The 24,035-nt window shown below is 43.4% G+C and overlaps 1 protein-coding gene across 1 annotated transcript; it reads left to right on the top strand.

Annotated features, from left to right (window-relative positions):
* Positions 1-6,424: 6,424 nt before the first annotated feature.
* Positions 6,425-21,887, top strand: amigo1 (adhesion molecule with Ig like domain 1). The gene is made up of 5 exons (XM_014134315.3): positions 6,425-7,742; positions 8,678-9,258; positions 11,624-11,806; positions 19,079-19,567; positions 19,896-21,887. The coding sequence occupies exons 2-5, from the start codon at positions 8,794-8,796 to the stop codon at positions 20,301-20,303; spliced, it is 1,545 nt and encodes a 514-aa protein (XP_013989790.1). The 5' UTR covers positions 6,425-7,742; positions 8,678-8,793; the 3' UTR covers positions 20,304-21,887.
* Positions 21,888-24,035: the final 2,148 nt, after the last annotated feature.

The raw sequence follows: 24,035 nt of genomic DNA, 5'->3' as shown, positions 1-24,035 counted from the left end.
AATACGTTCCGCTTGGTGTTCGCGATCGCCTGATCCGATGGTCCCACACTCTACCCTCCTCGGGTCATCCTGGGTTGGAACGGACAGTGCGGGGCCTGAAGGGAAGGTACTGGTGGCCCACCTTGACTGAGGATGTTTGGCGTTATGTATCTTCCTGTTCGGTATGCACTCAGTGCAAGGCTCCTAGGCACCTGCCTCGAGGGAAATTACAGCCCCTCCCCGTTCCACAACGGCCTTGGTCTCACCTCTCGGTGGATTTCCTCACGGATCTCCCGCCGTCCCAGGGGAATACGGCGATCCTGGTCGTTGTGGACAGGTTTTCTAAGTCCTGCCGTCTGCTCCCTTTGCCCAGTCTTCCTACGGCCCTGCAGACCGCGGAGGCCCTGTTTACCCATGTCTTCCGGCACTATGGGGTGCCCGAGGACATCGTATCTGATCGGGGTCCCCAGTTCACGTCCAGGGTGTGGAGATCGTTTATGGAGAGGCTGGGGGTCTCGGTCAGCTTGACCTCGGGGTTCCACCCCGAGAGTAACGGGCAGGTAGAGTGCATTAACCAGGATGTGGGCAGGTTCCTGCGGTCGTATTGCCGGGACCGGCCAGGGGAGTGGGCGCAGTTCGTGCCATGGGCCGAGATGGCCCAGAACTCTCAGCGCCACTCCTCTACCAACCTGTCACCCTTCCAGGTGGTATTGGGGTATCAGCCGGTCCTGGTGCCATGGCAACAGAGCCAGACGGAGGCTCCTGCGGTGGAGGCATGGGTGAAGCGCTCTCAGGAGACCTGGAATGGTGTCCAGGAGTGCCTAAGGAGGACTGGTGAACGACACAAGGAGAGCGCTGACCGCCACCGCAGTGACGCCCCCATGTTTAACCCGGGGGACAGAGTCTGGCTCTCGACCCGGAACCTGCCTCTCCACCTGCCCTGCCGGAAGCTGGGTCCGCGGTTTGTGGGGCCGTTCAAAGTCCTGAGGAGGATAAACGAGGTGTGTTATAGGTTACAACTTCCTTCATATTACCGCATTAACCCCTCGTTTCATGTGTCTCTCCTCAGGCCGGTGGTAGCTGGTCCGCTGCAGGACAATGAGGTGCTGGAGGTCCCCCCGCCCCCCCTGGACATCGGGGGGGCCCCGGCGTACACAGTCCGAGCCATCCTGGACTCCCGACGTCGGGTAGGGGGCCTGCAGTACCTTGTGGACTGGGAGGGGTACGGTCCGGAGGAGAGGTGCTGGGTCCCAGCGGCGGACATTCTAGATCCACCCATGCTACAAGAATTCCACCGTCGCCGTCCGGATCGGCCGGTGCCTCCCCTCCGGGCCGTCCCCGAGGCCGGCGTCAGGGGAGGGGTACTGTCACAGTATCTAACGAAGGTGACGCCCCTCCTCGGTCGGGCGGCGCCTGGCGGTCGTCGTCGCCGGCCTATTAGCTGCCACCGATCGTTGCTTCTGTGTCTTTTGGTTTTGTCTGTCTATCCCGCACCTGTTTTGTGTCTGTCATTAGTGGGGGGTTATTTAGTGTGTATTTTCAGTTGGGATTCTCGTGCGGGATTGTTTATTACATTTACATTTACATTTAAGTCATTTAGCAGACGCTCTTATCCAGAGCGACTTACAAATTGGTGCATTCACCTTATGATATCCAGTGGAACAACCACTTTACAATAGTGCATCTAAATCTTTTAAAGGGGGGGGGGGGAGGTTAGAAGGATTACTTTATCCTATCCTAGGTATTCCTTAAAGAGGTGGGGTTTCAGGTGTCTCCGGAAGGTGGTGATTGACTCCGCTGTCCTGGCGTCGTGAGGGAGCTTGTTCCACCATTGGGGTGTCAGAGCAGCGAACAGTTTTGACTGGGCTGAGCGGGAACTGTGCTTCCTCAGAGGTAGGGGGGCCAGCAGGCCAGAGGTGGATGAACGCAGTGCCCTTGTTTGGGTGTAGGGCCTGATCAGAGCCTGAAGGTACGGAGGTGCCGTTCCCTTCACAGCTCCGTAGGCAATCACCATGGTCTTGTAGCGGATGCGAGCTTCAACTGGAAGCCAGTGGAGAAAGCGGAGGAGCGGGGTGACGTGAGAGAACTTGGGAAGGTTGAACACCAGACGGGCTGCGGCGTTCTGGATGAGTTGTAGGGGTTTAATGGCACAGGCAGGGAGCCCAGCCAACAGCGAGTTGCAGTAATCCAGACGGGAGATGACAAGTGCCTGGATTAGGACCTGTGCCGCTTCCTGTGTGAGGCAGGGTCGTACTCTGCGAATGTTGTAGAGCATGAACCTACAGGATCGGGTCACCGCCTTGATGTTAGTGGAGAACGACAGGGTGTTGTCCAGGATCACGCCAAGGTTCTTAGCACTCTGGGAGGAGGACACAATGGAGTTGTCAACCGTGATGGCGAGATCATGGAACGGGCAGTCCTTCCCCGGGAGGAAGAGCAGCTCCGTCTTGCCGAGGTTCAGCTTGAGGTGGTGATCCGTCATCCACACTGATATGTCTGACAGACATGCAGAGATGCGATTCGCCGCCTGGTTATCAGAAGGGGGAAAGGAGAAGATGAATTGTGTGTCGTCTGCATAGCAATGATAGGAGAGACCATGTGAGGATATGACAGAGCCAAGTGACTTGGTGTATAGCGAGAATAGGAGAGGGCCTAGAACAGAGCCCTGGGGGACACCAGTGGTGAGAGCGCATGGTGCGGAGACAGATTCTCGCCACGCCACCTGGTAGAAGCGACCTGTCAGGAGGCGCTCCAGCGTGGGCCGCGCCGGGTGCCCACCGGAGAGGGGAGGGGGTCGAGGCACGCAGGCAGCGAGGCAGAGGAGGGCGGGGGGGTTAGCTTTAGCAGTGCGGAGAGCCTCCGTGACACAGAGAAGAGCAGTCTCAGTTGAATGCCCAGTCTTGAAACCTGACTGATTAGGATCAAGAAGGTCATTCTGAGAGAGATAGCAGGAGAGCTGGCCAAGGACGGCACGTTCAAGAGTTTTGGAGAGAAAAGAAAGAAGGGATACTGGTCTGTAGTTGTTGACATCGGAGGGATCGAGTGTAGGTTTTTTCAGAAGGGGTGCAACTCTCGCTCTCTTGAAGACGGAAGGGACGTAGCCAGCGGTCAAGGATGAGTTGATGAGCGAGGTGAGGTAGGGGAGAAGGTTTATTGTCTACTCTAGACAGTGCGAGTGTAGCTGTTCCTTTTTTTTCGCTGATTATTGTCCAGTGTATTGCCGGGCTGCGCCCCGTGCGCTTTTTCCAAAGTGTTATTTTTTGGGAATGTGTTTTCCCCTGGCGGACTTCGTCACGCGCCCTGTGCCCTACGGCTATTGCGTTCTGCATTTATCATTAAAACACTGTTGCTCCGGCCCTCTGTCTCCTGCTCCTGATTCCACATCTCCACCGGTCCTAGACAACCGTGACAAATGTAGACTGAGCTGAGGGTATAGACTATTGTATAGACTGAGCTGAGGGTATAGACTTCTGTATGGACTGAGCTGAGGGTATAGACTATTGTATAGACTGAACTGAGGGTATAGACTATTGTATAAACTGAGCTGATGGTATAAACTGAGCTAAGGGTATAGACTATTGTATAGACTGAGCTGAGGGTATAGATTTAGCTGAGGGTATAGACTATTGTATAGACTGAGCTGAGGGTATAGACTAATGTATAGACTGAGCTGAGGGTATAGACTATTGTATAGACTGAGCTGAGGGTATAGACTATTGTATAGACTGAGCTGAGGGTATAGACTACTGTATAAACTGAGCTGAGGGTATAGATTTAGCTGAGGGTATAGGCTATTGTTTAAACTGAGCTGAGGGTATAAACTATTGTATAAACTGAGCTCAGGGAATAGACTTTTGCATTGAATGAGTGATTTAATTTAATTTCTTCCATGCCGAAAAGATGCATCTCATTCTGCACCCATTAATCTTGAGAAAAGATGACATTTCTACTAGTGCATCATGGCCAGGGAGGACACATGTTAGGGTAAGGTAATTGATCAGTCACTTTAACGCTCATTCTTTAGAGCAGGACAGGAGGACCAGACAGAGTGTCTTCTTCATCTGTGTGAGGTTAGGATACAGTAGTAAGTCATTGTAGCCTAGTATTGGAGTAGCTTGTCGTGGTACCCAGTGGCGTGTATTCATGGTTGCCACGGGAAGCCCCTGCACCCAATTTTTTTTTATATACAGTGAGGGAAAAAATTATTTGATCCCCTGCTGATTTTGTACGTTTGCCCACTGACAAAGAAATGATCAGTCTATAATTTTAATGGTAGGTTTATTTGAACAGTGAGAGACAGAATAACAACAAAATAATCCAGAAAAACGCATGTCAAAAATGTTATAAATTGATTTGCATTTTAATGAGGGAAATAAGTATTTGACCGCTCTGCAAAACATGACTTAGTACTTGGTAGCAAAACCCTTGTTGGCAATCACAGAGGTCAGACGTTTCTTGTAGTTGGCCACCAGGTTTGCACACATCTCAGGAGGGATTTTGTCCCACTCCTCTTTGCAGATCTTCTCCAAGTCATTAAGGTTTCAAGGCTGACGTTTGGCAACTCGAACCTTCAGCTCCCTCCACAGATTTTCTATGGGATTAAGGTCTGGAGACTGGCTAGGCGACTCCAGGACCTTAACGTGCTTCTTCATGAGCCAGTCCTTTGTTGCCTTGGCCGTGTGTTTTGGGTCATTGTCATGCTGGAATACCCATCCATGACCCATTTTCAATGCCCTGGCTGAGGGAAGGAGGTTCTCTCCCAAGATTTGACAGTACATGGCCCCGTCCATCGTCCCTTTGATGCGGTGAAGTTGTCCTGTCCCCGTAGCAGAAAAACACCCCCAAAGCATAATGTTTCCACCTCCATGTTTGACGGTGGGGATGTTGTTTTTGGGGTCATAGGCAGCATTCCTCCTCCTCCAAACACGGCGAGTTGAGTTGATGCCAAAGAGCTCCATTTTCGTCTCATCTGACCACAACACTTTCACCCAGTTGTCCTCTGAATCATTCAGATGTCCTTTGGCAAACTTCAGACGGGCATGTATATGTGCTTTCTTGAGCAGGGGGACCTTGCGGGCACTGCAGGATTTCAGTCCTTCACGGCGTAGTGTGTTACCAATTGTTTTCTTGGTGACTATGGTCCCAGCTGCCTTGAGATCATTGACAAGATCCTCCCGTGTAGTTCTGGGCTGATTCCTCACCGTTCTCATGATCATTGCAACTCCACGAGGTGAGATCTTGCATGGAGCCCCAGGCCGAGGGAGATTGACAGTTCTTTTGTGTTTCTTCCATTTGCGAATAATCGCACCAAATGTTGTCACCTTCTCACCAAGCTGCTTGGCGATGGTCTTGTAGCCCATTCCAGCCTTGTGTAGGTCTCCAATCTTGTCCCTGACATCCTTGGAGAGGTCTTTGGTCTTGGCCATGGGGGAGAGTTTGTAATCTGATTGATTGATTGCTTCTGTGGACAGGTGTCTTTTATACAGGTAACACGCTGAGATTAGGAGCACTCCCTTTAAGAGTGTGCTCCTAATCTCAGCTCGTTACCTGTATAAAAGACACCTGGGAGCCAGAAATCTTTCTGATTGAGAGGGGGTTAAATACTTATTTCCCTCATTAAAATGCAAATCAATTCATAACATTTTTTACATGTGTTTTTCTGGATTTTTTTGTTGTTATTCTGTCTCTCACTGTTCAAATAAACCTACATTTCTTTGTCAGTGGGCAAACGTGCAAAATCAGCAGGGGATCAAATACTTTTTTCCCTCACTGTATATATATGTTATTCTCTCTGTGTTTCATAATTTTCCTTCAATTTGCAAGAGGCTGAATGTGTCTCACAGGAGAAAGCATCCAAGCGAGTTAAACAGCACCCCTCTGTCTCTCTATGAGTAGGCCATATATCTGATTCTGTCTGGTCCAAACGAGTATGACATTGTTGCCACCCGCAGCGCTGAAAGGCAAGGGAAGCCAGCAACCATCTGGCCTCCATTGACAAAGAAAGTATAAAACATTTGTCAATCAGCGTTGAGCTTAACTTGAGCGAGCTCAACTGTGAATGGTTCTGGCACACCAAAAAAAGTGTCAAGGGAAGCCAGCTTGGATATGGCGTCACTCCTATCAAATCCCATTGAGAGCATACATCATTGACAGAAAAACTAGAATTGTTGCTTCTCGTTGTGGTGTTGTCCTCTGGTGGCTAGCTAGACAAAATGGGACCTTTCCTAAATTAGCCATGGATGGAGATAGGGATGTGGACTTGTGGTTTTACTTCTCCGTTCTGGCCAATGGTTATAACGGCCATTCTGATCCAACCATTAATTCATACATTGTTGTGCCCCTGACCTGAGAGGATGTTAGTTCAATATGTAGCTAGATGTAGAAGGCTAATGTTAACTAGCTAACGTTGCCCATGGTGGAAGTTAGGCTAGGGAGCAAGCATTTTAGCCAGGTAGCCTAGGACAACAACAATAAAAGCATGTACAGTATGACAGAGTGACAGAACATTTCATCAACTTGAAAGAGAGGAGGATGGCATTGGTGTTTCTCTACAAGTAGGGTGAGTCCACATGTTTTTCTACTTGCACACACACACACACACACACACACACACACACACACACACACACACACACACACACACACACACACACACACACAGAAATCAGAACCATGGACAGCCACATCATATTTATCTTATTGGACTGAGTTGTTTTGGGTATATTTTAGTTGTCACTGTATTAGACTAAGCAGAGGTGATTTGATGATGTTGAAATGCTGCTGGAATAGTGGAGGCAGCTCCTGTTTTTCTTTACGCCTTACGGTAACTCTGTGGTTCTAAATCAATAGTTGTTTAGCCGTCCAAAAATGGTCATGTAACTGTCTGTTACTGTACATGCAATATGCTTTGTGGACTTCACTGGACAGAGGTTTCTATCCGGTTTTGTGATGAAACAAAGGTGTGGTTGAATTTAGGCCTATATATCACGGTCGCGGGGCATATGAACTAACAGGTTATAGATCAAACAACCGATTATCACAATACGTAGGTTAAAATATGGATTTTATGGAGTGGGTACCGCTAGAATCGCAGTGTGAGTGTAGGTCACCAGTCATTGTTGGTCTAGTATTGAAAAAAACACGTCTACAAAAGTCGGTCAGTTGCTGTAGGCAGCAGTGACACTACACAGACTGGAGTATTACGAATAAGAAAAAAAACACGAACAATTTCTTCTGGCAAGACTAGACTGCTCATGCGCTCCCATGATTCACCACCTCAGCTCGCAGAGATGCTGCTGACAATGCGACTCATGAAGAGAAAACGCACTGATTTGCTGCAGAATACGTAAGGAATCGAAGGCCGCCGCTTGGCTGACCAGACCACTTGTCCTCGTGAACATAATACATCATCAGACTACCTGGCGTTGAATTGATCTCTGTCATTAATTCAGGTTGGGTGAGTGCCACCGGTCCAACAAGGGCATGTGTTCTTAGATTTTTACATAATCTTATCCTTGCGTAATTTTATACCGCGTTTTGGATGCGGCGCGGAGCAGTGTGTTGTCAGGATCTGGGTAATACAGCCAGGAAGGATTTCTCCAGCGCTCTCTTCTTTTCGCCCTGCATCCCGCTACTTGTCTTTACATTGGATAGACTATTACTGTAAGGGACTAAGACGAGGTGCAAATTATAAACAGACGTGTCCGATTTGGTAGCGGATGGATTTAATTTCAGAGAATGGCTTAATCTGATTTGACGTGAAGGTAGGATACATCATTTATAATTTATCAACATTTCCATGAATTGATCCATTGCTGTGTTTTGGATCAAATGGAATGGAGCAATGCAACATTGAATTCACCAGCACTGTGCATGTAAAAACTAATAAAATTACTAACAAACGATTTGTTAAAGCGTCAATCAGCATTTGAAACAAAGCGTTTTTCCTCACCATTGTTTCGGTAAAAAGCTGAGGGATTTGGGGATGGAGAAATGTAACCACTCTCAAACGGATAGACATAGCTATGGATACAAGGACTGACCATCCATGATATCAACATTATAGTTTTAACCCTGTGTTGAGACTATACAGTGTTTGTTTACATTTGCTTTGTTTACAAACATTGGAGTGAAAAAAAGCTTATATTTTAGGTTCTGATGGGGAACGACAGTTGAACTAAGCTCATGAGACATAAGTTATATTCTTCAAGAATCAATAGGTGCATTTAATTAATTCAGAAGCAAAGAATGGATAAAGCAACTGCAGATTGCCCCTTTAAAGGCAACTGACGTTGAAAATGATGAGAATGCCCTTTTAGTGTCAGAGCTGTTTGAAAAGACCACCTGAGATTACAGCCTGTTTTGGTGGGATGGAGATTTGACCTGTCTGGCAGTAAATTAGTTAATAGACCAATACAAAATAGTGTTCCAAACCTCTGCCAATAACAGCTAATTTTCTGTTTTCTTCTCCCGACAGTCCTAATAAAATTCTAGCTTGAGAAATTGCTCTTTGCTAAGAAGCTATTTTTGTTAATTTTTCACCATTTTAATTGAAAACAATCACAGTAAGGTTCTTAATTGTTACCCAGAAATGATTGTATATTAATATAAAATGGCTGTATTGTACCTTTAAAATTTGACTGCATTGATACAGCCATCTCTGTTTACAACAACAATAGTTGGTTTGCTTTTCTTTCAGACCTCAATTAAGCGATGCCTGGGATTCCACCAGCTGCTGCTCCATGCTGTGTAGGAAGAGACCCATAATACAGGAAGTTCTGCTCCTTAAATAACAACAACACACCAACAACTAGCATGTTGCCTCCACACAGAGCAGACGCCCTGCCAGAGCCCTCTCCGTCTGCCTCTCCCTCTCCCAGCCTGAGGAGGGTCCAGGTTCAATGGGCCTTGTACCTCTCCCTGGCCCTCCTCTGGTTCCCCTCTGGGGCGGTAGCCTCAACCCTCAACTGCCACAAGACCTGCATCTGTGCCAGTAATATCGTGAGCTGTTCCAAGATGAACCTGACCACGGTGCCGACTGGCCTGCCTCTCTACACGGCTGTCCTGGACCTCAGCTACAACGACATCTCCCGGCTGAGGGCTGAGTGGACCACGGTGAAACTCACCAAACTCCACAACCTCCTACTCAGTCACAACGGCCTTCACTTCCTCTCCTCCGAGGCCTTCGTCTACGTCAAACACCTACGCTACCTGGACCTGTCCTCCAACGACCTGCGACAGCTGGACGAGTTCATCTTCGAACCGTTGGGGCAGCTGGAGGTGAGAGAGAGAGAGAGAGAGAGAGAGAGAGAGATAACCTCCTAACCTTCTGCCAAATATATGATCATTAGCGACACATATTTCCCTCAGATTACACAGACCAACAAAAAAATTCGAATACAAATCACATTCTGACAAACTTCCATATCTGTTAGGTGAAATACAGCAGTGTGCAATCCCAGCATCAAAATGTGTGACTTGCTGCCACAACAAAAGGTCAACCAGTGAGTCAGAAACACCAATGTAATATAACCTATATTTACCCCCCATCATTCTTACATTCTACTATTTGCACATTGTCACAACACTGTACATAGCTTATGCAACATTTTAAATTGCTAATAGAACCATTATAATTTATTCTTTTAAAGACTGTTATTCTTTGGGAACTATTTGTGTGTGTAATGTTTACTCTTAATGTTGTTGTCTTTGTTTTGTTCTCTTTGTTGCTTAGTTTTTTTGTCACTTGCTTTGGCAATGTTTCCCATGTTTCCCAGGTTTCCCATGTTTGCCACGTTTCCCATGTTTCCCATGTTTCCCAGGTTTCCTATGCCAATAAAGCCGTTTCAATTGAATTGAGAGAGAGAGAGAAGGAGAAACAGATAGAGAGAGAGCGACAGACAGACTGAGACGAGACAGTGAAAGAAAGATAGAGAGAGAGTCAGACAGAGTCAGACAGAGAGAGAGAGAGACAGAGACGGGGGGGGGGAGAGACAGACAAAGAGAGAGAGCGAGAGAGACAGCTAGACAGAGAGGAATAGAGACAAAGAGAGATAGAGAGCGATAGAGAGACAGAGAGAGATAGTTGTTTTTACAATTCTGACTTTTACAAACAGTACAAGTCAAAAGTTTGGACACACCTGCTCATTCAAAGATTTTTCTTTATTTGTATTATTTTCTACATTGTAGAATAATAGTGAAGACATCAAAACTATGAAATAACACATATGGAATCATGTGGTAACCAAAAAAGTGTTAAACAAATCAAAATATATTTTATACTTGAAATTCTTTAAAATAGCCACCCTTTGCCTTTATGACAGCTTTGCACACTCTTGTCATTCTCATCCAGCTTCATGAGGTCGTCACCTGGAATGCATTTTAATTAACAGGTGTTCCTTGTTAAAAGTTAATTTGTGGAATTTATTTCCTTCTTAATGTGTTTGAGCTAATCAGTTGTGTTGTGACAAGGTAGGGTCGGTATACAGAAGATAGCCCTATTTGGTGAAAGACCAAGTCCATATTATGGTAAGAACAGCTCAAATAACCAAAGAGAAACGACAGTCCATCATTACTTTAAGACATGAAGGTCAGTCAATGCGGAAAATTTCAAGAACTTTTAACATTTCTTCAAGTTCAGTCACAAAAACGATCAAGCGCTCATGAGGACAGCCACAGGAAAGGAAGACCCAGAGTTTCCTCTGCTGCAGAAGGTCAATTCTAATTGTTGCAAAGAAACCACTACTAAAGGACACCAATAAGAAGAAGAGACTTGCTTGGGTCAAGAAACACAAGCAATGGACATCAGACCGGTGGAAATCTGCCCTTTGGTCTGATGAATCCAACTTTGAGATTTTTGGTTCCAACCGCAGTGATTTTGTAAGACGCAGAGTAGGTGAACGGATGATCTCCGGATGTGTGGTTCCCACCATGAAGCATGGAGGAAGAGGTGTAATGGTGTGGTGGTGCTTTGCTGGTGACACTGTCTGTGATTTAGTTAGAATTCAAGGCACCAGCATGGCTAAAACAGCATTCTGCAGCGATATGCCATCCCATCTGGCTTGCGTTTAGTGGGACTATCATTTATTTTTCAATAAGACAATGACCCAAAATACACCTCCAGGCAACGTAGGGTCTATTTGACTAAGGAGAGTGGAGAGTGATGGAGTGCTGAATCAGATAACCTGGCCTCCACAATCACCCAACCTCAACCCAATTGAGATGGTTTGGGATGAGTTGGACCGCAGAGGAAAGGAAACGCAGCCAACAAGTGCTCAGCATATGTGGGAACTCCTTCAAGACTGTTGGAAAAGCATTCCTCATGAAGCTGGTTGAAATAATGCCAAGAGTGTGCAAAGCTGTGATCAAGGCAAAGGGTGGCTACTTAAAAAAAAATCTAAAATATAATTTGATTTGTTTAACACTTTTTTGGTTACTACATGATTCCATATGTGTTATTTCATAGTTGTGATGTCTTCACTATTATTCTACGGTATAGAAAATAGTAAAAATAAAGAAAATCCCTTGAATGAGTAGGTGTATCCAAACTTTTGACTGCTACTGTAGTTTTTAAAGAACGGCTGAATTATTTGATAAAATGTACAATTTCATAATTACAATATCCATATTTCCATAATTTTTGCAGGTGCTGTTGCTGTACAACAACCGTATATCCCAGATTGACCGCTCAGCCTTCCAGGGTCTCCACAGCCTGCAGAAGCTCTACCTGTCCCAGAACATGATCTCACGCTTCCCTCTGGAACTGGTTAAAGACAAGACCCGCCTGGAGAAACTCAGCCTGATGGACATCTCCTCCAACAGGATCAAGGTTCATAAATCTATATTAAATAATAATGTGAAGTGCAAGTGGGTCTTTCTATAAATTAGGGTGAGGATTTCCTACACTAGACAGCTTGTTACAGCTGTTTTTAATTAATTGCTAATAATCTGCCAATTTTTGTCATGTCATTACATTAAGATATAAGTTGGGAGCATAGCTGTAACGGACATCATATAGAGGAGACCAAGGCGCAGCGTGTTGAGTGATCATCGTTATATTTTAATGAAAACGAACACTAGACAAAATAAACAAAATGACAGCCAACAGTTCCATCAGGTTATACAAACTAAACAGAAAGCAATTACCCAAGAAAACCAAGTGGGAAAAGGCTGCCTAAGTATGGCTTCCAATCAGAGACAACGATAGACAGCTGCCTCTGATTGGAAACCATACCCGGCCAAAACATAGAAACAAAAAACAAAGAATGCCCACCCCCTATCACACCCTGACCTACCTAAACAGAGAAAAAAACAGCTCTCTTAGGTCAGAGCGTGACAATAGCTATATTCAATACAATTCACAAATTGATTTAAAACCTGTGTTTAACCCTTTCTCATGGTTGGTGTCTTGGCGGATTTGTCCAAAATCGTGTGACATAAAACATAACTTTTCTGTCCTTGCATTTATGGAAGTGTAAGTTGTTATATCATATATTAAGCATTAATCAGTTAAATTAGACATTGAATCCTGGATCTATCTGTCTGACAGTTTTTTTGTATAGAGATCTCAGAAATGCAGTGTAGCTACTTAACATTTCGTGTCTCCTTATGTTATCAGGTGAAAAGAGTTTTCATGGGCACACAAATCCCCCAAAATGTATGTGATTGCAAAATCGAATGCTTCTAACCAAAAGAGTCACCTTTACCTTGAAACTTAAAACCTAAATCGATACTGTCATTAACCTGGTTCTTCAATAATTATGCATAATACTTGTTGGATGAGCTTTTGGTGTTGAGCGTGTTTAATAATGCCGTGATATTTTCAACACATCATCATCTGATCCAGGAAGGAATTTTCTGAATGACAAGTCAAGTGACAAACAGCGGTTGTGATAGTGCGTGCGATGTCACAACAACCCACGTGCTGTGGGGAAAAAAAGGTGTTCGAGAATGTCCAGAATATTTTGATGTCTCATTCCTTACACCGGTGAGGACAGTTGTGACTGTATTCACATTGGATCTAATATTTCTAGCAAATTGAGGTTGATCATCTGTTGTTGTCTGCTTGATTTACAGCAGGGTCTTGTGAGGTTTAACAGAGAAAGCATTAAGGTAATGAGCTCATGTTTTCATATGTTTTTGTGCCTCCGGTTGGACACAGTCTACAGTGTGGCTAATTGTGTAGGATATATTATTGCGCAACACCAAACCCTATTCTTATTCATTATTCTATGTATAATGACAACAATTGACATATCCTAGTGAATTTATACACAATATGATCTGGTAATGAAATAACAGGACAAATACGTTTGGTTTCCATGTTACACTTGCAATTTAAACAAAACAAGGGGCTTGAAGTAGTCTATTTACACAAAGGGTGGGTCTAATCCTGAATGATGATCGGTTAAAAACGCATTCCACCGGGTGTCTATTCCACAAATTACCACCGGCTAAATCTATGAAGTTAAAATGCCTATTTACTCTGTTCCATCTGACTGCTCAATCCACTGTCTCATCAGCCCAGCCAGGCAATTTATAAACTTGATCTCCACTATAAAAAGTATCTAGACATTATCTCACATTTCTTTTAGACTAACACTTAGTTTTCAACAGCAGAGATTTGTAATAACCTTGCTCTCTGTCTCCGATATTTGAAACATTGTTTCAGTATTCAAATTCGATCTCCAACTGTCCCATAGTAATAAACGTGTAGGGGTCGGGACGAGAGAGAGAGGCAGTCAGCGTTTCTCAGCCGGTCGAAATCATGAATCAGCAGGCATAATTTTTATGGATACATACTATTGGAATGTCTATTGGAAAAAAGGTCAAATGAAACGAAGTGCAGCTAGTTTGCAGTCTTTCCAGCTTCAGTTTGAAGTGATTGTGTTTGCTGTGTTGTTGGCTAGCTCCTCTGAACAACAGTGTCCTGACGAGAGAGCACATTTTCTATGCCAGGCAAAATTGTGCCTCATTACCTAATTGTTATGGATGTATCCAAATAAATGTCACTAGAAAACAGCTTAAACAAATGAAGCTACTGTTGTTATTGTCTGCACTGTTTGATGTGACTCTAAGTTAGCCGTAGTTGGCTAGCTAGCAAGGGATAAGAACATTGCCAGCCAGTATGGCAATGGAACATTTTAAAATGAAAGACTGGGTCCATAGATACAGAACAAAAAGACTGAACGACTGGGTCGCGTCCATAGATACAGAACAAAAAGACTGAACGACTGGGTCGCGTCCATAGATACAGAACAAAAAGACTGAACGACTGGGTCGCGTCCATAGATACAGAACAAAAAGACTGAATGACTGGGTCGCGTCCATAGATACAGAACAAAAAAGACTGAACGACTGGGTCGCGTCCATAGATACAGAACAAAAAGACTGAACGACTAGGTCACATCTCTGGCAACCAAACCAATAGAACGAATGACCAGCCGGCTTGGGTACCAACCCTAGATTTGTTTCTGGACAATATATTGTGGAAGGATGAAATACTAGGAATAAATTCATCAAAATAATGTTTTAATGAAATGGTTTTCCCAAAAACCTTCTCTATTAAATGTTCATCACAAAGTAGCCTACAGTATATCTGTAGCATGATTATTTCTACAAAGTAGCCTACAGTGTGTCTACCTGGCAGAATGATAGCATGATTATTTCTACAAAGTAGCCTACAGTATGTCTACCTGGCAGAATGATAGCATTATTATTTCTACAAAGTAGCCTACAGTATGTCTACCTGGCAGAATGATAGCATTATTATTTCTACAAAGTAGCCTACAGTATGTCTACCTGGCAGAATGATAGCATTATTATTTCTACAAAGTAGCCTACAGTATGTCTACCTGGCAGAATGATAGCATTATTATTTCTACAAAGTAGCCTACAGTGTGTCTACCTGGCAGAATGATAGCATTATTATTTCTACAAAGAAGCCTACAGTATGTCTACCTGGCAGAATGATAGCATGATTATTTCTACAAAGTAGCCTACAGTATGTCTACCTGGCAGAATGATAGCATGATTATTTCTACAAAGTAGCCTACAGTATGTCTACCTGGCAGAATGATAGCATGATTATTTCTACAAAGTAGCCTACAGTATGTCTACCTGGCAGAATGATAGCATTATTATTTCTACAAAGTAGCCTACAGTATGTCTACCTGGCAGAATGATAGCATTATTATTTCTACAAAGTAGCCTACAGTATGTCTACCTGGCAGAATGATAGCATTATTATTTCTACAAAGTAGCCTACAGTATGTCTACCTGGCAGAATGATAGCATTATTATTTCTACAAAGTAGCCTACAGTGTGTCTACCTGGCAGAATGATAGCATTATTATTTCTACAAAGAAGCCTACAGTATGTCTACCTGGCAGAATGATAGCATGATTATTTCTACAAAGTAGCCTACAGTATGTCTACCTGGCAGAATGATAGCATGATTATTTCTACAAAGTAGCCTACAGTATGTCTACCTGGCAGAATGATAGCATGATTATTTCTACAAAGTAGCCTACAGTATGTCTACCTGGCAGAATGATAGCATGATTATTTCTACAAAGTAGCCACAGCATGTCTACCTGGCAGAATGATATCATTATTATTTCTACAAAGTAGCCTACAGTATGTCTACCTGGCAGAATGATAGCATGATTATTTCTACAAAGTAGCCTACAGTATGTCTACCTGGCAGAATGATAGCATGATTATTTCTACAAAGTAGCCTACAGTATATCTGTAGCATGATTATTTCTACAAAGTAGCCTACAGTATATCTGTAGCATGATTATTTCTACAAAGTAGCCTACAGTGTGTCTACCTGGCAGAATGATAGCATGATTATTTCTACAAAGTAGCCTACAGTATGTCTACCTGGCAGAATGATAGCATGATTATTTCTACAAAGTAGCCTACAGTATGTCTACCTGGCAGAATGATAGCATGATTATTTCTACAAAGTAGCCTACAGTATGTCTACCTGGCAGAATGATAGCATGATTATTTCTACAAAGTAGCCTACAGTATGTCTACCTGGCAGAATGATAGCATGATTATTTCTACAAAGTAGCCTACAGTATGTCTACCTGACAGAATGATAGCATTATTATTTCTACAAAGAAGCCTACAGTATGTCTACCTGGCAGAATGATAGCATGATTATTTATACAAAGTAGCCTACAGTATGTCTACCTGGCAGAATGATAGCATGATTATTTCTACAAAGTAGCCTACAGTATGTCTACCTGGCAGAATGATAGCATGATTATTTCTACAAAGTAGCCTACAGTATGTCTACCTGGCAGAATGATAGCATGATTATTTCTACAGAGAAGCCTACAGTATGTCTACCTGGCAGAATGATAGCATGATTATTTGCATCAATCCATTTGTTTTGCTAACTCTCATCTCATGTGAAGACTTTCTCATATGCTTTCTCCTGTTGGTTTTCTTCCTTTCATTGTCTAGCAGCTGTTAAAGACATGATCCTAGTAACCATTATCCTAGTAACCAATGATAGTTGTTGCATCTTTAATCTCAACTCTTTCAAAATTTCTAGCTGATATTTCTATCTCTGTCCATGAAACCGCCCGCAGGTGTGAGGCCCATTTTAGAAAGGTGTTTACCCGCAAATTGCATTTTGGAACATTCGCATGTAGGATTTACTGCTGTGTGCGTGCACATTGCTGCGCCTAAAATGTAAAGAAATAATAGTTGATCAACATTTTAAGCTAAACATTCGGATCTGTTCCATCAACCTTATTAATTGATAGGATACATTATATACCTCCACTATACTACTTCGATACTCATCGTGGAGATTAAGAAGTAAGTATATGCCATGCCCACTGAAGATCTGATATATTCTCCACTACACTACGGAGAAACACCTCTAACCAAACAACAGTGCTAGGTGCATATACACTTGATTTAATCGGTAACTACACAAAATATATACCAATATGGCATTGATCATTTTAGGTCATTCTAAGTGTGTCACTGTTTCTCATAGACTTTCACACAGGGAGCATTTCCTTCACCGGGTGGGCCGTTTTGGAAATTGTTGGCAAAGTTAGAGTATACCCACTTCTCCAGGAACTGTTAGGAGGGGGAGAGGGGTTGCTGAGGAGTATTTCTGTCTGTAATAAAGCCCCTTTGCAGGGAAAAACTCATTCTGATTGGCTGGGCCTGGCTTCCTAGTGGGTGGACCTGGCTCCCAAGTGGTATGCCCTCCCAGGCCCGCCCATGGCTGCGCCCCTGCCCAGTCATGTGAAATGCATAGATTTATTTAAATTGACTGATTTCCATCTATGAACTGTAACTCAGTAAAATCTTTGGAATTGTTTGTTGTTGCGTTTCTTTTTGTTGTTTAGTTTATATTAGGTTCTAAGTGCTTGAAATGTCCCTACAAGTCCTTGACTTTGACTTGCTAATGTCTGTATGAACCCTGCTTAAAGGATGTACAGCGCCCTGAGAAAATATCCGTACCCATTGACCTATTCCACATTTTGTTGTGTTGCGAATTCAAAAAGGATTAAATAGATTTGTTTTCTCACCCATCTACACACAATACCCCATAATGACAAAGTGAAAACATGTTTTTAGAAATGTTTGCAAATTTATTGAAAATGAAATATAGAAATATCTAATTTACGTAAGTATTCACACCCCTGAATAAATACTTTCTAGGAGTACCTTTGGCAGTGATTACAGCTGTGACTCTTTCTTGGTAAGTCTCTAAGAGCTTTCCACACATGGATTGTGCAATATTTGCCCACTATTCTTTTCAAAATTCTTGAAACTCTGTCAAATTGGTTGTTGATCATTGCTAGACAACCATTTTCAGGTCTTGCCATATGTTTTCAAGCAGATTTAAGTCAAAACTGTAACTCGGCCACTCAGGAACATTCACTGTCTTCCTGGTAAGCAACTCCAGTGTAGACATGGCCATCTGTTTTAGGTTATTGTCCTGCTGAAAAGTGAATTCATCTGAGCAGACTGAACCAGGTTTTCCTCTAGGATTTTGCCTGCTTATCTCCATTCCATTTCTTTTTTATCCTGAAAAACTCCCCAGTCCTTAACGATTACAAGCATACCCATAACATGATGCAGCCAACATTGTGCTAGAAAATATGGAGAGTGGTACTCAGTAATGTGTTGTGTTGGACTTGCCTCAAACATAACACTTTGTATTCAGAACAAAAAGATAAGTGCTTTCTCACATTATTTGCAATATTACTTTAGTCCCTTGTTGCAAACAGGATGCATGTTTTGGAATATTTTTATTCTGTACAGGCTTCCTTCTTTTCACTCTGTCAATTATGTTAATATTGTGGAGTAACTACAATGTTGTTGATCCATCCTCATTTTTCTCCTATCACAACCATTAAACTCTGTAACTCTTTTAAAGTCACCACTGGCCTCATGATGAAATCCCTGAGTGGTTTCCTTCTTCTCTGGCAACTGAGTTAGGAAGGACTCCTGTATCTTTGTAGTGACTGGGTGTATTGATACACCATCCAAAGTGTAATTAATAACTTCACCATGCTCAAAGGGATATTTAGTATTTGCTTTTTATATTGTTACCCATCTACCAATAGGTGCCCTTCTTTGCGAGCCATTGGAAAACCTCCCAGGTCTTTGTGGTTGAATCTGTGTCTGAAATTCAGTGCTCGACTGAGGCACCTTACAGATAATTGTATGTGTGTATAATCCTAGGCTTATGTTGTTGTATAGGTGGAGTTATGGGCCAATTTGCATATATTCCTCTAAATACATAGGTGGAACTGCATTCTTTTTGTTTCAAACCATTTAGAAAATTTGATCCCAATGTCACACATTTGGCCCCATTATTTATAGAAAGACCCATGTGCATAGCATCTTTTACCTGTGTTTTGTGCATACTGTATGTGGCCATTTGTCTTTTTTGCACAATCTAATCTACTGTTTAGTGACGGTGCATCATATGATGTTTTTTACATTGTAAATGGTGTTTTTATCAGTTACTTTGTATGTTCATTGAGTTTTTATGTTATTGCTGCAAAATGAATTTACTCATTGAGGATATAAACATTTTAATCTAATATAGGTTCCACCCATCGAGGAGCTGCAGGTGCTGCCTGCCTGGATAAAGAACGGTCTCTACTTTCACAACAACCCTCTGATCTGTGACTGTAGCCTTTATAGTCTCCTGGCCCACTGGCACATCCGCCGGCTCAACTCAGCCCTGGACTTTAAAGATGAGTACATCTGCTATCTCCCCGGGTCCCAGAAAAGCAGGGTGGGGGTCTTCGACCTGAACAGAGACTATATGAACTGTAGTACGTTCTACGAGGCGGACGAGGAGGCTTGGCTGGAACAGACGCTGATCTTGCGCTGTGATACTAAACACAGGGATCTGTCTAAGACCTGGGTGATGCCTGGTGATGTAGTGGTGACGGAGGGGTTTAATCAGACAGCCAAGGTACTTCCTGATGGTAGTCTCCAGATAGGTCCGGTGAAGTCGGAGGACTCGGGGACGTATACGTGCTATGCTGTGAGCGAAGCCCTCAACGAGACGCTCTACGTGCTGCTCAAGGTATGTGGATACTGTTTCATAATGTATACATGTTGTGTGTTGTAATGTTGTACGTCCAATGATCCTGTGACATCTTCATTTTCCGTTGGGGATCAATAAAAGTCAATTCAATTCAGCTCAAACCAATTCAATTCAGCTCAAACAAATTCAATTAAATTCAGCTCAAACCAATTAAATTCAGCTCAAACCAATTCAATTCAATTCAGCTCAAACCAATTCAATTCAATTCAGCTCAAACCAATTCAATTCACTCTGGATTAATGAAAAATTACTAAAATGTAAATAACAATTGAATTAAAATCAACTCCATTCCTATCAATTCCCAAAGGTGCATAACTTCACGGAGAACGGCAACGGCGAAGCCCTGAACACGGCCTACACCACCCTGGTGGGCTGCTTGACCAGCGTGGTCCTAGTGCTCATCTACCTGTACCTGACCCCCTGCAGATGCTTCTGCTGCCCCAAAAAGAACCATGAGGACTCCATCCACTCCTCCATGCTCAGCGCCGCACCCAGCCATGAGGACCTGATCAACAACACTGACCCAAGGCACGTGGCCTTCATCGACCCCAAGGAGCTGGGACAGGGGCTGAACGGGAAGGTGAACCCCAACGATGGGGAGGGGGACCAGGGAGAGATAGATGAGGAGGGAGGGTTACTGGGGAAGGGAAGGAGGAAGAAGTCTGTGGCTGAGTCTATTAGTTCTGTCTTCTCTGACACCCCCATAGTGGTCTGAGATGGTACGGACTGTCGATATGGATGTACGCTGTGACGTGATTGGATGGATCAGGGATGTACGTGGTGTGATTGGATGAAACTGTGACTACTTCCTTGGACAGAAAGCCAATCACAGTTTACTAAACTGACCAATCAGAAGCTTCAGGGGAGTGTTAACACATTGCCTTGGTATTAACAAGGACAACTGACAATAAACAGGACCTTTCCCCAGCATTTGATCTGTAGCACTTAAATATACATACTGTGAAAGCCTGACAGAGGAGTCCCACTGGGCACACACTGGTTGAATCAACGTTGTTTACACGTCATTTCAATGAAATTACTTTGAACCAATGTGGACTAGACGTGGAATTGACGTCTGTGCCCAGTGGAGTGTAAGAGGACGCTGTTCCTTCCTGTGATACAGTAACGGTGGATACCATGTTGGACGGTAGCAGTACTCAGGAAGACATTGATTGGCAGAGGACAGAAAATATGGAGATTGTGAGCCATTTTAAACATTTAAAAAGAAAAATTGAGATGAATAAGTTTGGAAAAGAACATAGTTCATACATATATATATATATATATATAGTCAAGTCATGAGCATGAACCTTGTAGACTGACTCATATTTCTATTTACTAATAGGAGTAGACTAGTGTGGGTCTTCTGTAGACTTTAGTACATACAGACCGTACCTACGGTAGCTATACACATAGAAATAGAATTACTTTATATTACTTCCTGGCATGGGTACATTCATTATGGCCACCGGGCCACCCATCACAGAACATTGACTTGGATGGGAATGTCTGTTCTAATAATTATATTTCTATGCATATACCCCTCCACCCCCACAGAGAGACAGACAGACAGAGAGACAGACAGACAGACAGTACCACCAGAGCTATATATTGAAGCATTAACATGGCGACCAGCTCCAGAGTTGGCCAAACGCAAGAACATGGACACCAGATCCAGAGTTGGCCAAATGCAACAACATGGACACCAGATCCAGAGTTGGCCAAACGCAAGAACATGGACACCAGATCCAGAGTTGGCCAAACGCAAGAACATGGACACCAGATCCAGAGTTGGCCAAATGCAACAACATGGACACCAGATCCAGAGTTGGCCAAATGCAACAACATGGACACCAGATCCAGAGTTGGCCAAATGCAACAACATGGACACCAGATCCAGAGTTGGCCAAATGCAACAACATGGACACCAGATTCAGAGTTGGCCAAATGCAACAACATGGACACCAGATCCAGAGTTGGCCAAACATAGCAACAAATGTAAATTGCGCTACAACGGATTGAATCGAGCCGTTAGGTACGTCTCTGGTCATGAATAGTCAGAACCAGTGATTCATACTGAAGAGGAACAGCCATGTTATAAACAAACATCACACTACAACCCAGAGACCAGACTAAGTGGGCCTGTGAGTGGGAACCAGGAAGTGTAGCTTATAACAGTGTGTGACTTATTTTACACCCTCAAGTTAGGCAGGCTGCTAGGTCAAATAATTTATTTAGTCATAATGAGATAGCAATAGAGCGGAATAGCATAATAAAAGTTCATTGTGGTTCACCTTTATTGTTGTTCACTTGATGCTTGATTCAATTATTAGTACAGTAGGTCAATGAGGAAGACTTCACCCTTGTTAAGCCATGCATTCCTATTGCCTTACTGTTTTAGGAAGCCAGTCACTAAGAGATTAGCTATTATACAATAAACCAGTCTAATGGAAATACTGTTTATCATGGATTCATAATCGTAGATAAAATATATATATATATATACTTTCAAAGACTTGCACACTGAAAAAAGAGACATTTTGACATTAGTGCATTTCATGTCCAGAGGTCTGTATACTGCACCATACGACATGCTTCTGCCAGGTGGTATCGTTCCTCATTGTAATGTTCCCTGTCATAGTGAATGCACTGCATAGTAGGTGAACACAGCCAGTCATTAGGACAGCTCATTAGAGAACCACCTGTCTCCACCTGCTAGCCCATGTTCATGAATATACATCATCATGCTGTAGCTAGCATGCTATGTCCCATTAATATATACATCATCATGCTGTAGCTAGCATGCTATGTCCCATTAATATACATCATCATGCTGTAGCTAGCATGCTATGTCCCATTAATATACATCATCATGCTGTAGCTAGCATGCTATGTCCCATTAATATACGTCATCATGCTGTAGCTAGCATGCTATGTCCTATTAATATATACATCATCATGCTGTAGCTAGCATGCTATGTCCCATTAATATACGTCATCATGCTGTAGCTAGCATGCTATGCCCCATTAATATACACATCATCATGCTGTAGCTAGCATGCTATGTCCCAGACTGACAGGAAAGAGATGGGTTATGTTTAAAAAGGAAGAAACATTTTGAAACAGAGTGAAACGGGGATGTACTACCTGAATATGTCCAATAAGAACACAGATTTTAATTCCCTGTTGCAGAAGATTTGACTAAAGTGTGCCCCACTGAACAAGGCCCTGTGCTCTGTAATGCCGGGGAAACACAGAGTTATTCATTGCTGTTGTGCTGTCTGAGCTGATCCAGGTAACACATCTCTTCCTCAGTACGTTATTGGCTCTGTCTTCAATTCATAAATGCAAATTTTATGCAGGGCCTTTCAAGAGCGGCTGGCTGTTGAGCTCAAATTAACCAGGTTTTCAAGCAGACGAGGCGTCCACCACCGTCCATGTCTTGGCGAAACAAAACGGTGTCATTACATTATCGCGTCTTTGTCATGACAACGACAGGGCTACTGACGTCTGAATGCTAATTACATCGTTTGATAAGACTTCCCTCTGCCTCACTGTGTGGGTGCGTGTGCGTGTGCGTGTTTGTGTGTGTGTGTCTCCCTGTGTGTGTGTGCAGACACATTTTTTTCCAGTGTGTTCTCCTATGCCACCACAAGTCCGTTATATCAAATCAAATCACATTTTATTGGTCACATACATGTGTTTAGCAGATGTTATTGCGGGTGTAGCGAAATGCTTGTGCTTCTAGCTCTGACAGTGCAGCAATATCTAACAAGTAATATCTAACAAATTACACAACATATACCCAATACACACAAATCTAAGTAGGAATGAATTGAGACTATACATATGGACGAGCGATGTCAGAGCAGAACGGACTAAGATACAGAAGAATAGTATAGAATACAGTATATACATATGAGATGAGTAATGCCAGATATGTAAACATTATTAAAGTGACTAGTGTTCCATTCCTTAAAGTGGCCAGTGATTCCTAGTCTATGCTTATAGGCAGCAGCCTCTAATGTGCTAGTGATGGCTGTTTAACAGTCTAATGGCCTTGAGATAGAAGCTGTTTTTCAGTCTATCGGTCCCAGCTTTGATGCACCTGTACTGACCTCGCCTTCTGGATGGTAACGGGGTGAACAGGCAGTGGCTCGGGTGGTTGATGTCCTTGATGATCTTTTTTGCCCTCCTGTGACATCGGGTGGTGTAGGTGTCCTGGAGGGCAGGTAGTTTGCCCCCGGTAATGCGTTGTGCAGACCGCATCACCCTCTGGAGAGCCTTGTGGTTGCAGTCTGTGCAGTTGCTGTACCAGGCGGTGATACAACCCGACAGGACGCTTTCAATTGTGAATCTCTAAAAACATTTGAAGGTTTTAGGTGACAAGCCAAATTTCTTTAGCCTCCTGACAGCTATGATTCTGTCTGGATTGGTTTGAATATTA

This window comes from Salmo salar, chromosome 13, assembly GCF_965601325.2.
Source record: "Salmo salar chromosome 13, fSalSal1, whole genome shotgun sequence".
Lineage (NCBI taxonomy): Eukaryota > Metazoa > Chordata > Actinopteri > Salmoniformes > Salmonidae > Salmo > Salmo salar.
This window is presented reverse-complemented; position numbering and strand designations above follow the sequence as displayed.